Here is a 17,462-nt window from a genome sequence, read left to right on the forward strand (position 1 = left end):
AGAAGTACCCTTTTCACCAATTCTCCTCAACATCTTGTTAATTGAACTAAATAAAAAGTCAGTGATGTATGTGTGAAAATTTCAACCACAGAATACTACATGATCTAGAGAAAATCAAGATGCATTCTTACTTTCCCTCCAAGAGAAAGATAAAAATCTATCCAGAATCAAATAACTGCACACAAACCAGATTAATATCATCACAGATTATCAATTTATGTACATAAAGGAAATTTAGGTATTGATTATGATGTGCATACTGGAAAATATTAGAATTGACAAAGCTATTGATTTTACAGGAGAAAAAGTTAATATGTATTAATAGTCACAACTCGACAACGGGGAAATCCCTTATCCCTTCCCATATGAACTTGACTTGAAATAGAAATTTTGCACAGACACATAAGAATGCAATGAGGAAATAGAAGTACTAGATAAACACAGAACTCAACCAGTGAATAATATCCAAAAGCATATTCTCAGAATCTAGAGATTATTTAAAGAGGGAAAAAACAGAAACCAAGATCAGAAAAGAACACTGACAATTTAAAAAATAATCTATACATACTAATTATTTATTAATCGAGTAAATGGTTGGGGTACTCTAAAATTACACCATATTCAACAGAAATTTAATAAAAATATTCGACAAGAAAATCCTCAAAAATATATACTACTTAAATTACACCATGTAAGAGTAACGAGAGGATTGTTAACTAAACTTAAAGAAATGGAACAGCTAAGAAGGATTGGGCTTGGTGGACTGACAGAAGCCGATGAGGAGAATTTGTGCATCTCTACTCAATGAATGCAACACCTTCACTACTTATGGTTGACTTCACAGCCTCAGGTTGCACTAAAGCTGGATGCTCTTCCATCAGCCCCTCCATAACTTGATAAGCTCTATCTAGTTGGGAAATTGGGGAAAGTGCCACATTGGTTTAACACCATACTCAACCTCAAACTCTTGTCCCTACAGGGCTCTCAACTGGGCAAAGACGCAATTTCTCACGTCCAGACCTTACCTAATTTATTGCGACTTAATCTTTTGGGAAATGCATTTGTGGGAGAGCACTTACGTTTCGTTGAAGGGTTCAAAAAGCTTATTTGCTTACATTTAAGCGGATTATCTCAGCTGAAGGAGATTATGATAGAGAATATCTGCCCTTGAATTATTGATTGTCTTGAGATGCAATGGGTTGAGGCGATTACCATGCAGTTGGGAACATCAAACTCATTTGAAGACGGTGCAATTTCATGATGTTTCGAGTGAGCTGGTGAAGTGCATATGCGAAAAAGGAACTGACCACCTCCCCACTAAGCCACACATCCTCCTCACCATAATTGGTGAAGATGAAGCAGAAGAAGAATCCAAGTGGGTACATCAAATCCTCAATTAATTGATGTTTGTACAATCCCAGGTACCATAAACCACGACAAAATGCCACTAAATTCTTATTTAACACACGAATTAACAATTAATGATAAATAACTTATTTTCTTTTCCTAACCTTGCAGAAGTACATCAAGATATTCATGGATTGGCTGACTGGTTAAGCTCTGGTTCGAAGAGAATTCAAGCATTTTCCATATATACATGCATTTACTTAATTTGAATAGAGTTTAAACAATTGTTAAACCTGAGTTAATCATATATCTTATGATAACCAGGCAGGCACCGAGTGTTTGAATATTGTTTTATTAATATATTTATTCAAATAATTCTTAAACTTATTATTCGCTCAGATGATGATACGACCATAATAACAAAACTCTATTATTCACTAGGCTATTCATGTGCTTACAGAGCATCTTTCAAAAACAAAGGTACTTCTATTAAAAATAACATGGAACAAAAATCTAAAATAATAAGCATAAAATGGCTTTACACGATCATCTTACAGCACACATAAACAAGAAAACAGAACGATAGCTTACAAGGCTATTTAGGTTCTTATTAAGCCTCTTCACAAGCAAATGACAACAATTTGAACAAAATAACGTGCAAGCTCGAAATTTATTTCATTGATAGCATGAAAAGACTCTACGCATATGACAGGAACAATCTGAAAATCTTACAACAAACAAAAGAAAAAAAAATTAAAAGGATATAGGAAAGAGGTTGGGAATACCCTATTACGATAAACCGATATTTGATACAAATGTTTTGACAGAAGTAGATCAATATTCTTCACCGTCATCTTCATCTTCATCATCTCCACCTTCAGCGCCAACTTCTTCATAATCCTTCTCAAGAGCAGCCAGATCCTCACGGGCTTCAGAGAATTCACCTTCTTCCATGCCCTCACCAACATACCAATGCACAAAAGCTCTCTTCGAGTACATGAGATCAAACTTGTGGTCAATCCGTGCAAACACCTCAGCCACCGCTGTGTTATTGCTTATCATGCAAACAGCTCGCTGCACCTTAGCGAGATCTCCTCCAGGAACAACGGTTGGAGGCTGATAGTTGATACCGCATTTGAAACCAGTTGGGCACCTACACACTCCAAAGAATTTTCAGAAAACAAAGTATTGGGCACAATGGTACATTCAACATAATGTGCTGCAGTAAATTAGCAATTTCTATGCCCGCATTAATCCTTGGACATTCTATAACCTCCTAAGGGAATAAATATCAACGCCTCACAGCATGAGATGCATAGGATATTCGGAATAGTTCATAAAGAATTCAAGCATCCAAAGAGGACAATATAGTTCATAAAGAATTCAAGCATCCAAAGAGGACAATAACTGATGGCGGGGACAATTCGACTTTCGGCACGAGAGATTTAAAAAGTAAAAATCAAAATCATTTTTTCTAGTCATTGAACAACTTGAACTACAAAGCAGAAATAGAAATGTTCTTTACCAGTCAACAAACTGCACAGTCCTCTTTGTTTTGATAGTAGCAACAGCCGCATTAACATCCTTGGGCACAACATCGCCACGATACATCAGGCAGCATGCCATGTACTTCCCATGCCTAGGGTCGCACTTCGCCATCATGCTCGAGGGCTCAAACACGGCATTTGTGATCTCAGGAACTGATAACTGTTCATGGTATGCTTTCTCAGCTGAGATAACAGGGGCGTATGAAGAGAGCATGAAATGGATACGAGGATATGGAACAAGATTGGTTTGGAACTCTGTAACGTCCACATTAATGGCTCCATCAAACCTCAAAGAAGTCGTCAAGGACGATATGATTTGTGATATCAATCGGTTTAAATTGGTGTAAGTCGGCCTCTCGATATCAAGGGATCTTCGGCATATGTCATAAATTGCTTCATTGTCCAAGAGCACAGCCACATCTGTATGCTCAAGAAGTGAATGTGTGGACAGAACGCTATTGTAAGGCTCTACAACTGCTGTTGAGACCTGCAAATTTAACAAGAGAAAACCTTGAGTTTATCAACTTTCATGTGTCAAAAAACTTTTTTTTTTATAGGAATAGTAGGTCTCATTAAAAACCTCCTTCTTAGTAGTCATTTACCATAAGGTTAGAACCGACTAGCGGAAGGAGGAAAAAAGTACCTCAATATATTGATTTCAAAAAATTACAAAAGACTTAAACCACTCGTTGAAGATACATAAGACTTAAACTCACTCATATAACACCCTCGGAATAACACCTCCGAACCTAGTACAACAAATTGAACCACTACCCAATCCCCTCCTTAGCTAGCAAATCTGCCTCGCTATTACAACTTCTCGGAATCCACCTCACAATGACTTCATTCTCAGAAACCGCATCCGCAATATCCTTTACAAACTTACAAAGATAAAGTGGAACTGACTCCTGAAATTTCAACCAATCGACGGCTAACTTACAATCACTTTCAATAATAAGCCTACCCTTCAAAACCAATTCTAATGCCACAAAGATGTCTAAACCTCTTTTGATAGCTTTCAACTCTGCCAAAATGATAGGACTAGAACCTAATTTTTCTGAGAACGACATAAGCTTGACCTAATTCCAATCTCTTAGAATTCCCCCAATTCCAGCTAACATCCCAACAGAACTCACAGCTCCATCCACGTTAAACTTAAAAAAATCGACTGGAGGAGGACTCCAGCAAAGCACAGGCCTGTTAAAATCCATAGTGGCTGAAATTTTATCAGCCAATGAAGGATCCCCAATTAAAGAATCCACTTGGATAGAGAGTAAAGGATACTTAGCGAGGAACCATTTCGCTAACCTTAACCTAACTGTGAAAAACAATGAGGATGTATCCAGCTTACCTCTTTCAAAAATAATTTCATTTCGCATCTTCCAAATTGACCATAAAACAGCCCCCGGGATAAACTTCCACATATTAGAATAAGGCCTTAGAACATACCATGAATTTAGAACTGAAGATGGATCAGCAGGTAAGGCTAATTTGATACCCCAATAACATATGATTTTGTTCCATAATACCCACGAAATCTGGCAGGAAATAAACAGGTGTTGAATTGATTCTTCAACTTGATTGCAAAAGGGGCATTGAATGTCCTCCCCCAAAGGAACCCCCCTTTTCTTCAATTCCACTCTAACCGCTAATTTATTAAGTGATACTTGCCAAAGGAAAACCTCTACTCAAGGAGGAACCAGACCCTACCAAACACATTTAGTCCATCTAAAGGGATCCTCATCAGTTGGGTAGAATGATTTCGTGCAAGCTTTGACAGAATATAACCCCTCACCCACATCGTCCCAAAGCATACAATCCTCCAAAGAATCATTTAATTTGATATCCTTGAGCCTATCCAATAATTCAACCAGTTGCACCACTTCCCAATCACATAAATTCCTCCTAGTCTTAATATTCCACTCCCATCCATTCGAATCAAAGCTGCCAAAATCAGCAACCTTACCCCCTTGATTAAATGAAAGGGCAAAAATCCTAGGATAAAGAACTTTCAAAGGAAAATTCCCTAACCATGTATCATTCCAAAAGGAAATCGAATTTCCATTCCCAGCTTGTAGCCTCGCATGTGATCTAATGCATCCTCCAATGAAATCATTCTTCATGTAGCTATTCACAATACCTCTTCAAATCCAAGAGTCCTTGTGGGATAAGACTTTGTTGACATCCATGGAGTTACAACTAACACTATGTTTAGAACATATGAAATTCTTCCACAATGAATCTTTATCATTTGCAAATTTCCAAACCCACTTTCCCAACAAAGCTCTATTAGTAAGTTTCAAATCAACGACTCCTAGACCACCTCCACTCTTTGGTTTACAAATCTTATTCCAACTCACCCAATGCATTTTCTTCTTCTCCTCCCCTCCACCCCATAAAAAATTCGCCATCAAAGAGTTTAATTTTTGACAAATCTTATATGGAATCTGGAAAATTGAAAGATAAAAAATAGGTAAGGAGGATAATACCGACTTAATAAGCATCAATCTACTAGCCATGGACAAAGAGGAAGCTTTCCATCCCGCCAATTTCTTATCAAAGTTGGCAATTACCGGCTCCCACAGTTTTTCACAATTCCTTTTAGCTCCTAACGGAAGGCCTAAAATATACTGTCGGAAAGGTACCAATAGAGCAGCCAATGTCCTTAGCCCAATTTCCAAGGATGTCCTCCTCCACATTAATACCATAAAGTTTACTTTTAACTAAATTAAGATGAAGCCCCGTCATAACACTAAAAATCATCAACACTCGTCTAACATTTTTAATTTGAGTGATGGAGGCTCGGCAAAAGATAATTAAGTCGTCAGCAAACTGGAGGTGAGTCAAATTGAAACTGTTTTGAATCTTTCCAAAAGAAAACCCTTGAAATAAGCCTAAATCCACAGCTTTAGTTAACATCATATGAAGAAGTTCACCAACCACATTAAACAAAAGAGGAGAAAGACTGCATCCTTGTCGCAAACCTTTCGCAATATGAAACTCTTTTGTAGGAGACCCATTCAGTAAAACAGATATTGATGCTGTGGAAATACACTGCTCAATCCAAGAACACCACCTTTCTCCGAAGCCCATCTCCTTCATAAGCCTTAACAAAATCTGCCAATCCACAGTGTCATAAGCTCTACTGAAATCCACTTTAAAAACAACCCCCTGCAGCCCTTGTTTCCTCCAATAATCGATGCCTTCATTGGCTACATAGGCACAATCCAACAATTGCCTCCCAAAAATAAAAGCGAACTGTGTAGGACTAACAATATCTTTAACACAAGATGACATTCTTTTTTAAAGGACTTTTAGAAAGAATCTTATGCAAGCTGCCCACTAGACTAATAGGTCTATAATCCTCAATACTATCCAGATTACCTTTCTTTGGAATCAAGGTAATAAATGCATGATTTACCCCATGAACCCACTGCTTACCATTGAAGAAATCTGTAAAAAAACTCCATAATCTTCACCTTTAGCAACTTCCAATACTTCTTGTAAAAACCCATGGTGAAACCATCCGGCCCAGGATCTTTTGCACTTTCAGAAGATGAAATTGCTTGCCAGACTTCTTGCTCTGTAAACACCTCCTCTAGGAAATCAGATTGAGATTGAGACAACTGCTTAAAATCAAAATTCAGTCCCTCAACTTCCAGTGTTGTTTTCTCATTGTAGGCATTCTTGAAAAAATTAAACACACTGACTTTTATCTGTTCTAGATCCGAGATTAAATTGCCTTTAAATTTGATAGAGTGAATAGAGTTGATTCTATTCCTTTTCATAGCACTCAAGTGAAAAAACCTTGTATTCCTGTCGCCATCCTTAATCCATCTATTTCTGGATTTTTGAAACCAAATCCTCTCCTCGATCCTTAACAGTCTCCATAATTCCTTTTTAAGTTCAATCAATTGGTCCCATTCCCCTATAGACAAATTTCCACCTTGACACTTTAAGTCCAAACTATTGCTTTTAATTTCCAGCAACGAAATGGACTCTGCCAGTCCTAAATGTCCACTTCCAAACCAGTTCCTGATTTTATTTTTTGCACCATGCAGCATTCTGAAAATTCCACCACTATTATTCTTCTTATCTTCTACTTCCAGAGAATCAGCAACTAAGTCATAAAACCTTGTTCTTCTAACAGAAAATTAAAAAACCTAAAAGGTTTTGGACCCCAATTTGTAGATTTATCCTCCAACAAAACTGGATTATGGTCTGAAATAGATTTCGGTAAAAGAAACTGCACAATGCTAGGGAAATTCTTAAGGAATCTTGCACAGATTAAGAACCGGTCTAGTCTCACCCATGTTAAATCTTCTCTATTGTTGCACCAAGTGAAAGAACCTCCTGACATAGATAAGTTAATAAGGTTGGCATTTTGCACAAATGACCTGAAAATATCGATAGTATGCCAATTTTGTGACTTCCCTATCTTTTCTTCCGAATCAAGATACGCATTGAAATCTCCCCCTAGGCAAACTGGTAAATTTTGAGCTCTAACAAAATTCAACAGCTCCCCATAAAAATCCTCCTTCTCAGCTTCAACTGAAGGCCCATAAACATTGATAACTACAAACTCCATTGTACCATTATTATATTTTCCCACTTATGCTAACTCCATTGAATAATTATAAAGAAAAAGCTGTCTCAACATGCATACATGACTTATTTGCCAAACAAAATCAACTTTAGAATTTCATGCCAAGTAATAACAGCTTGAATTGGTACTGACCGTTCCATTAGAACTACTTAACTAAGTTAGCATAAGTGATCCTATAAATACACCTGCAAAGTTGTTTCAAAGGCTAAATATAAAGTAGATATGGCATACTGAAAATGGAGATGTTCATGAGTTAGCAGTAATCAAAACAGCCAAGTACCTGCGGTGAAGGATAGATGGTGAACCCAAGCTTTGATTTCTTTCCATAATCTACCGACAAACGTTCCAACAACAAAGATCCCAGACCGGATCCGGTTCCACCGCCGACAGCATTAAACACCATGAACCCTTGCAACCCAGTGCAGTTATCAGCTAACTTCCTAACTCGGTCAAGGCATAGATCCACAATTTCCTTGCCAACTGCAAAAACAACACAAAGCCTAATCAATGCAAGCCAACAAACAACAAGAACGAATTTAAGCACAGGGGAAAACGATGTTTTCTTACTTGTATAGTGCCCCCTGGCAAAATTGTTAGCAGCATCTTCCTTCCCCGAAATAAGCTGCTCGGGGTGAAAAAGTTGCCGGTAAGGACCGGTTCTAACTTCATCGATGACAGTGGGTTCCAGATCCACAAACACAGCTCTCGGCACGTGCTTTCCCGAGCCCGTTTCGCTGAAGAAAGTGTTGAAAGCATCGTGCGCCACACCCACCGAGGTATCACTGCAATGCCACTCACAAGATCCAATTTCTTTTTGTTAACAGTGAAATGGGTTCATGAATTTAGATCCCAAAAAGAGAAAAATAAAAGAAGAAGAAGGAAACCCGGGCATGGTTCCATCGGGGTGGATTTCATGTTCGAGACAGTAAAGCTCCCAGCAGGAATTCCCGACCTGGATACCGGCTTGGCCAATGTGGACGCTAATAATTTCTCATCGTTGCTTGTTTTCTTGGTTTAGTCAAAATGAGTGAAGATCTGGGATTAGGTGATCCGATACAAAGGGATCTGAGCTTAATCCGATCGGATCTGATGGGAAAGGGAATGGAACTATGGGAGAAGCAAAGGGATAAGGAGTGAAGTGAACCCAAGGCCGAGAACGTGACAATTATACAAAAAAAAGTCTGCCCTTTAAGTTCGGGAAATTACGAAATGGGCCGGCAAACCGACAAATATTGATCTGTCATTCTTATTATAATTAGGGTTGCAAGTAATAAAAATTGAGAAATTCGAATATTAAATGGTAGGGAAACTTACACATTTAGTATATCAATTATTATTTTCATTTTATTTGATCATTATTTTTTATTTAAAAATTATATTTATTATTATATTTTATTTTCATTATTATTAAGAAATTAACGATGATGTTGATGTGTCATCATAAGTATAATCATATCATCATTGAAATTTTAAAAAAAATATCATATCATTTATTACCTTTTTTTAACTAGGAGTAACCAGAATAAAATTAAAATATAACATTTTAAGTGTGGTTTTGAAAAAAAATTGAGTGATCAAAATGAAATAGCAGTGATAGTTAAAGTACTAAAGTGTAGTTTACCCTAGGTTGCATATAATTGTTCGAACTGATTGTATTTTTTTCTACGTTACATATGATATCATTGAACTTTAGGTGATATATCGTTTATATAGTTGAATTTTTTTTTGTCCTCTTGATTTCAAAACTTCGTTTTGACTAATTCAGACTGAATCGTGTCGCACATCTAATTTTAATGAATGAGTCTTTTATAATTACATATAATATTTAAATAATAATAATTTTAGGACATAGTACATTAAATTATAAATAAGAGACTTATCGTTAAAAATGAAATTGGCGTTAATTTTTTAGTTAACATAAACTTGAATTTTTAATACGAATCTAAGGGAAGTTCATAAGAATTAAATTCATAAAAAATATATAACTTTCTAAATTATAATATTATAATGTCGATTAAGAGTTCATTCTATTGGTATGCTTACTATTCATAAATTAAAATTCAAAACAAGTTTTTTTTTCTTTCTTTTTTTAATATTAAACTATTTTAACTTTCGAGATCATGAATAGTTTTAGGGTAAATTATCTCTAAGACCATTAACTTATTAGATTGATTATACTTTACCCATTGAATTAAAATTTTTATCAATTAAGTAATTATACTCAATTTAGTTTCAATCAAATAATTGACTAGCAAATTTTGTCAATTAGATGACTAAAAGTACTGTCAATTAGGTAATTGAAAATTTCACAGGGGTAATACATGGAAAATTTTCATTATATTGGATATAGATGATCAAAACTCGATTCGACTCAAAAATTATTAATGATTAAGGAGCCAATTGACATTGGTGGTTAAGGAATTGTTATTATTATTTGACTAACTGGGATTTGAGCACCATAAATATCAGAAGTATGAGCATTCAATATCAAATGATTGAAGTTATCTTTAAACATGTACTAATTTATAATTACCCTAGATTAATAAAAAAAAATAACATCATAAATATGTTATGCAATTTTAGATGATATTTGATTTATTAAATATCATTACAAATCTTACTTACACGAGGAAGATTACGAATAAATATTTATGTATATATATATATGATTAGAAAATCATTTAAACTAAAATCCAAAATAAGTAATTATATTCAAATTTAAACAGAAACTAAATAAATATATATAATTTTATTTAAATTTCATAAACCCGATTTGAATTAAACATTTTTAAATAAAATTTAAATTAATAAAACTTTTGTTTGGAAGCAACACTTCTAGTCTGCTTCATTATTACAAATCATCTGTTTATACTCTTGATTTTCACGGACCAGTCACGATCCAAATAAGAATCTATGCGTTGAAAAATGAGAAAGTTCCTATATTTTCCTTTATCCAACAATACCTTTGTTGTGTGATACTATCTGTTTCAATTTGTACATTTTCAATTTCTAGCTCCCAAGCAGCCTCAAGCCCCCAAAGTTCAGCCTCTAGGGTATTGCAAATGCCTATCTTAATCTAAGATACCTTTATTCCTCTTGTTCCATAACAACTAGAGAAACTGACGAAAAAGGTAAACATTTGAAGCTAACTTTTTAGTAAATAAATCCAACTTTTGACTATATATATATATATATATAGGTAGATAGATAATAACTGGGCCTAATGAGTTCTAAAGTCCAGTAGATGAGCACAGCCGAAGTTGTGTTTTGCAGATGGATATCTTTCTTTATTTTGTAACTGGTGGAAACCGTGGAACCCTTGGTTTTGTGTTTTGAAATACAGGCCAGTCAACAGCTTTTTCCTCCATTATTCATTACCCAAACCCAGGTTAGTATGCTTATTCTATTGCACTTTGTTAGCTTTTGCATATCGTATTCCTTTTCATCTTCTTCTTGTTGAAAGCAGTTTTTTATATCATATGTTTTTGAGACGACTGTATAGAAAAATAAATGCATTCAGCTTCGGGATGATTTGAAGACTCTGGTTTAGTGACTCAGATTCATCACCCTGTCATTCCAAAAATGGAGGAGCAATCGTTTTTTGATAGAATGATCACGCACCTCCGTTCATCTTGCAAGTAATATTGTTTTTCGTTTTTCTTTATTTATGCAATTTTTGATTCAATTTTCATTTGAATAACATTTTAAGTTTTGTTAATTGTTTAAAGGTATTATACTGGTTATCCTAAGGATTTTGGGCCGTCACGGGTTATCCATTTCACATCCGAGCGTGAATTTGTGCAGCTCCTTCACAAGGCCGTCCTGTTGTTGTTGCATTCACTATTAGGTTATCTAAAACCCCAAATCCCTTATTTTTTATCACACCTTTTTGTATACATCCCCGGCTCATCCTTTATATCTTTGTTTTTCATATTGCAGGGGGAACTATACAAAGCATCTTGACAAAGTACTGGAGGAAGCTGCTGCTGAATTCTATCCAAATGTTAAATTTATGCGCGTAATTTTTCCTTTTTCCTTCTGATAATGTTACCGGTCATTACTCGTTTCCCTTTTACAATTTCATCGTAGTGCAGCTGTTCTTAGTATAAATACTTGTCCAACATTAGCTAATATCCAGCTACTTTCGACTTTGAAGCTTTGAATTTGAACCTTGGGGATCTGGGAATGGGATTTATGAAATTTGGAAGGCTTATGTCCCCGGATCAAGCCCATTTCTAAAGAGCTTTTATGCACCCAAACTACTATTGCACCTTAGTACAACCCCTAATTTTTGTAGTGATGACTGTGATACAGGGATAGTATTTGTGTTAACTTACTATAGGTTACTTTCTTTATTCTTTCCTTACACTCACATTTTAGTTTCTTGTGTTATTCTCCTCCAGGTTGAGTGCCCAAAATATCCTGGGTTTTGTATAACACGGCAGAAGAAGGAATATCCATTCATTGAAATATTTCATAGTCCGGAGCAAGTATGCTGCTTCTCTTTATTTATATTTTCTCCCTCTACTGTGCTATTTGCTTGTTTTGGTCTGTTGTAACCATTTGCCATTAACTGGTTAAAGCATCCAGAACTTAATGTTGTGTAGTTAGGAGTTGGTCAAGTAGTGCATGATTTTTGTATAACATCCGTAAGCCTAACAGTTGCTAAAACTATAATAACCTGAATAGTTGTTTGCACTTTCTACTACCTTGCTATTTCTGATTCAGTTATGGCTTCTTAACCAGTAGGCCTTTATAGAATCAGAGCACATAGCCAAATCATTGTGGTTTGCTCCTGCAAAGCATTGTTGCTTGTGAAGGTTTTGCATTGCAGCCTTGCTGGTCATGATCATATGAATAACTTATCTGGTGAAATAAAATAAAATAAAATAATGGAAACGAAAGGAAAAGAAAGAAATAGAGGAACCAGAACTCTTTCTCTTTTCCAAGTTTATGAAAAAAATAGTTCCCATATATTCTGTTTTGCCTGTAATTTTGCGAGGTAAATGATGCATAAACTTGGGACAGTGTGTTGGTGTAGGGAAAAACCAAAAGTCAAAAGAAAGAAGGGTACGCTACTGCTGTCAAGTGTTAATGACAAGAATATAGCTGCCACTGCATGATATTCTTTAGTGTCTGCTTTCTGCTAAATTCCAAATTAAAACAAATTTGAAATTACGAACCTCTTATTTCCATCTTGTGGCCAGTAAACCAATATGAATGTATATTTTATCAGTTTGAATATGCTATGGGGTTTGGTTAAGCTGCAGTGAGCAGGTGAGTGACATGATATAGGCAAGATTAGACTTTGTGGAACCATGGAGTTGTTCCCTTTCAATGGTTAGTCCTTGAGAGTGAGTTTTTGATAAATAAAAATGAAACACGTAAGCTGCATTCAAATGAATCTTTCGAGTGCAAAATATGTTTTAACCCATATCCTATGTTGGAGTCTACTATTTGTAATAATGTCAGAGTTCATGCCTACATGTTTTTGAATATTGAATATTGTCAATTTGCAGCAAATGATTTGTTGTAGATATTTATGTCTAAATCTTGCCACATGGTGGCCAATTTACATTGTTATCATTTAAAAAGAAATTCTATTGCAGGCTGTAAACCAAGGAGGGTTGCTGATCCAATATCACAAGATACTCTGTAAAAGTTCTTCCTGTGAGTTCTTTTTTATCCTTTTCCCCTAAAATTCCTTAGCATCACCGGTACCCTCAACGGTTCTTGAATTGTTTGCTTTGCAATATGTTTCCGTATGAAAATTCGGTTGAGATAAACTTTCACACATTTAATCTGCTTATATATAGTTATATACATATATAGATACTGCAAGCAAAGGTTCTTATGTTAATGCTTTTCATATATTAGGTTTGTGAGCATTATGTACATCAAATTGCATACATGTGCCCATTGTTAGTTTCATGTATTTGTCCCTTGGTGTCATAACAACACGAGTGTTATTTCCAGAAAACAATCTAGAATTTCACAATGGTATATGCATATAAATTCTGGTAAACAAAAGTGAGTATACACATGTTTCGCTGAAGCAGTATTCTTTCTTTAGCCATGAGTTCCTTCTCTGTATCATCGTTACTATTCGATATCCTAATAGTTTCTGTTCTTACATCTATGGTATTCAGTTCAATTATGATCTCAGCGCTAATGGATTTAGAGAATTCTTCAAGCGCCACGGGGTTCAGACATCGGATCCGAAGTAAAGACACGGTGACAAATCCCATAACATCATAAATGGTACATGCACTTGGCCGAACGTCGATACTTTAAAATGTCTATTGTGATGCCGGATGTCTATTTGTTAACCCTATAATTTTCAGTAAAACTGTAATATTTACTCCCTCGGGGTCCCAACTATCAAAACCCTCTAAAAAGGCTCTTATTTCTTCCTCCATTCCATCATCCCCTTCTCTCGCAGATCACACTGGTTATATATTGCTCTCTGATTCTCCTCTTCTCCTTTCAAATTACGTATGTATTTTCTACCTTTTCTCTCCATTACACCCACTATAGCATGCACATATATCGTTAAACTTGGAATATTCTTCGTTAAACGATGGTTTTCCGGTTATGTGAAACCAAGTTTTCAGATACGGAACCTGTTTTCCGGCAATAAATTCATTAATATATTATGTATATAGGGGAAATTCAATTATTTTATACATATTAAGAGCATTGACGAGTGAAAATAGACTTGAAATTGACAGTAGTAAATAAAAATATATTCATTAAAGAGTTAATCTTAAGATTTTATTTATTTATCTAACGATATTTGTATAAATTTTTAAAAAATTATATATAAGTGGTTCCTAATCCAGATGCGAGTATATCCTTCTTTGGGTGTATTTTTTTATCGAAGAAAGAGAAGCATTACTGTGGGTTAATTTTTTTGGCATAATATAAAAAGATGTTGTTAGGTGCACTTTACCAGCTCATGACCCTGAACCTGCTTCCCCTTAAACACTCGAGAGTTTCGCTCGATCCAAATGACGTAAATGAAAGAGTTCGAAACAAGCTTCATGATCGTGGTAAGAAGGGATTTTTCCTTTAGCACCTAACAATCCAATCAAACTCCTCATTCCAGTCAACCACATTCATTCGAACTCCACACAACCTTAAGACATCACATCAAATTCTTCCAGAAAAAAGCATAAATAAAAAATATGTGATCTTTATATTCGAGCTCACCCCCACAAAACATGCATTACTCCTCCACTTGTATTATGAACGCACACAACCCGTCTCTTGTTAAAAGTTTCAAAGTTTGGCAACCAACTTTGGAAAATGTTTTTTTCAAAGTTTGGTAAATGTTTCTTTGAAAAATGTTTTTCAAAGTTTGGTAAAATTTTGGTAGATGTTTGTTGAAAATAGGAATGGGTAAATTCACTTTAGTCATTGCACTTTAGGGTATTTTCAAAGATTAGTCCCTAAGTTTCTACTATAAATACCCTTACCCATTTAGCTTCAAAATCATCCCAAAACATTTCTTTCTTCCTATACTAGAGAGCTTTCTTGTGAGTAGTTAGTGTTTTGTAAACACTTGTAAATTTTCTCTCTTAGTAAAAGATCTGCAGCAGTCCGGAGACGTAAGCACAATTGGCTGAACTCCGTTATCAATTTTCGGGTATTTTTTTCCGCTTTTATTTCGCATTCTCACTAATCTGGTTATAGGGAAATTACTTGTACTCGGTTTATTTTCCTAACAACTGGTAATCAGAGCTTTTGGTTGTGAATTTTGTCAATTTTTCTGCGAGGTTACTATTCATTACTATTCACGTGAATAGTGAATTTCGTGAATAGTGAAATTTCGGTCGGCGATACGAGTTTGTCGACGGTGGTGTTCTAATACACTGTGGTTCGCAAGAATTGTCAGAAACGATCCAAAGAAGCCATATTCGAGTGGAAGCGATGGCTGCAGACGAAGGGAAGGTGAAAATTGAAAAGTTCGATGGTGCGGACTTTGGCTTTTGGAAGATGCAGATTGAAGATTTTCTGTACCAGAAAAATCTTATCAACCTCTCTCAAAAGCAACCAGAGGGCATGAAGAATGAAGACTGGGCTCTTCTCGACCGACAAGCCTCGGAGTCATCCGACTGACGTTGTCCCGAAATGTTGCTTTCAACATAGCAAAGGAAAAGACCACGGCGGGTCTTATGGCGGCTCTCCAGTATGTATGAGAAGCCATCGGCCTCAAACAAAGTTCATTTGATGAGGCGATTATTCAATTTACGGATGACGGAAGGGGCATCGGTGGCACAACACCTAAATGAACTCAACAATCACAACCCAGTTGAGTTCAGTGGAAATTGAGTTCGATGATGAAGTTCGAGCTTTAATTCTCTTATCATCTCTACCAGACAGTTGGAATGCTACTGTTAAGCAGTCAGCAGTTCGTCGGGAAACAGCAAATTAAAATTCGACGATGTTCGGGATCTGGTACTGAGTGAAGAAATTCGACGGAGAGAATCGGGTGAAGCATCAACTCCTCAGCCTTGCACACGGAGTCTAGAGGAAGAACTTCAGAAAGATATTCAATCGTGGCAGATCAAAATCCAGACGGGAAAAATCTAGAACGGGAAAGAAAGATTTACCTGTTATAATTGTGGCAAGAAAGGTCACTTTAAAAGAGATTGCCGAGCACTGAAGAAAGATACCGGTGCACAGGAATCTGCCAACGTGACAGAGGAGACAGGTGATGCCATGATTCTAAGCGTCAACAGTCCGATTGAATCATGGATCTTGGATTCAGGGGGCATCTTTCCACTCCACCCCATGCCAAGAAATCATGGAGAACTATGTCAGTGGTGATTTGGGAAGGTTCATCTTGCTGATGATGAAACCTTAAAGATCGTCGGAAAAGGAGACATCCGACTAAAGTTGCCAAACCAGACCACCTGGAAGCTGACAGGAGTGAGACATATTCCTGGCCTCAAAAGAAATCTGATTTCTGTTGGACAGCTTGATGGAGAAGGATATAGCACAACCTTTTCAGGCTGTGAATGGAAGATTACCAAAGGAGCACTCGTCATTGCTCGTGGTAAGAAGATGGTACTCTCTATGTAACCTCAAATTTAGAGAATATCATTGCAGTAGCAGATGCTGATGGAAAATCAAACCTATGGCACCAAAGGCTGGCCATATGAGCGAGAAAGGGATGAAGACACTTTTGTCAAAAGGGAAGCTGTCGGATCTAAAGAATGTAGATGTCGGACTATGCGAGGATTGCATCTTTGGCAAACAAAAGAAAGTCAGTTTTGCAAAGATTGGCAACACCCAAGGCAGAAAGGTTAGAATTGGTTCATACTGATGTATGGGGACCATCCCCAGTTCCATCTCTTGCAGGCTCACTATATTATGTCACCTTCATCGATGATTCAACAAGGAAGGTGTGGGTTTATTTTCTGAAGAAGAAATCAGAAGTCTTCGATATCTTCAGAAAATGGAAGGCCATGGTGGAAAATGAGACTGGTTTGAAAGTCAAGCGGTTGAGGTCTGACAATGGAGGAGAGTACAGAGACAGTAGATTCAGAGATTTCTGCGCAAACAATGGGATCAAGATGGAGACAACAGTTCCCAAGACACCGCAACATAATGGTGTAGCAGAGCGCATGAACAGAACTCTGAATGAACGTGCCAGAAGTATGAGGATACATGCCGGCTTGCCCAAATTTCTATGGGCTGAAGCAATCAACACTGCAGCTTACTTGATCAACCGTGGGCCCTCAGTTCCTTTGGATGGCAGAATACCAGAGGAAGTTTGGAGCAGAAAGAAATAAACCTTTCACACTTAAGAGTGTTTGGTTGTATTTCTTATGTACACATAGACTCTGCTGAAAGAAGTAAGCTTGATGCTAAGTCCAACAAATGTGCTTTTGTTGGTTATGGCGGTGATGAGTTCGGTTACCGGTTTGGGACTATGAAAATCGGAAGATCATCAG

At 36.4% G+C, this 17,462-nt stretch overlaps 1 protein-coding gene and 1 pseudogene across 1 annotated transcript; one reads left to right on the top strand and one right to left on the bottom strand.

Annotated features, from left to right (window-relative positions):
• Positions 1-2,007: 2,007 nt before the first annotated feature.
• On the bottom strand, positions 2,008-8,728 carry LOC120202798 (tubulin alpha-3 chain-like). The gene is made up of 5 exons (XM_039203170.1): positions 8,385-8,728; positions 8,068-8,282; positions 7,781-7,980; positions 2,873-3,381; positions 2,008-2,500 (listed from the first exon to the last, which is right to left on the bottom strand). Exons 1-5 carry the CDS (start codon positions 8,390-8,392, stop codon positions 2,182-2,184), a joined length of 1,251 nt encoding a protein of 416 aa, XP_039059101.1. The 5' UTR covers positions 8,393-8,728; the 3' UTR covers positions 2,008-2,181.
• A 2,109-nt stretch (positions 8,729-10,837) lies between these two features.
• On the top strand, positions 10,838-13,895 carry LOC120202820 (annotated as a pseudogene).
• The last annotated feature ends 3,567 nt before the right edge of the window (positions 13,896-17,462 follow it).

Source organism: Hibiscus syriacus, unplaced genomic scaffold (assembly GCF_006381635.1).
Source record: "Hibiscus syriacus cultivar Baekdansim isolate YM2019G1 unplaced genomic scaffold, ASM638163v2 tig00000340_pilon, whole genome shotgun sequence".
NCBI lineage: Eukaryota > Viridiplantae > Streptophyta > Magnoliopsida > Malvales > Malvaceae > Hibiscus > Hibiscus syriacus.

What these genes read in the sequence shown, in the direction of transcription:
- LOC120202798 (XM_039203170.1), bottom strand. An exon ending in TGCCAGGGGGCACTATACAA is followed by an intron (nt 7,981 to 8,067) that starts GTAAGAAAACAT and finishes TTGTTTTTGCAG; the next exon opens with TTGGCAAGGAAATTGTGGAT. An exon ending in CCATCTATCCTTCACCGCAG is followed by an intron (nt 3,382 to 7,780) that starts GTACTTGGCTGT and finishes TTAAATTTGCAG; the next exon opens with GTCTCAACAGCAGTTGTAGA.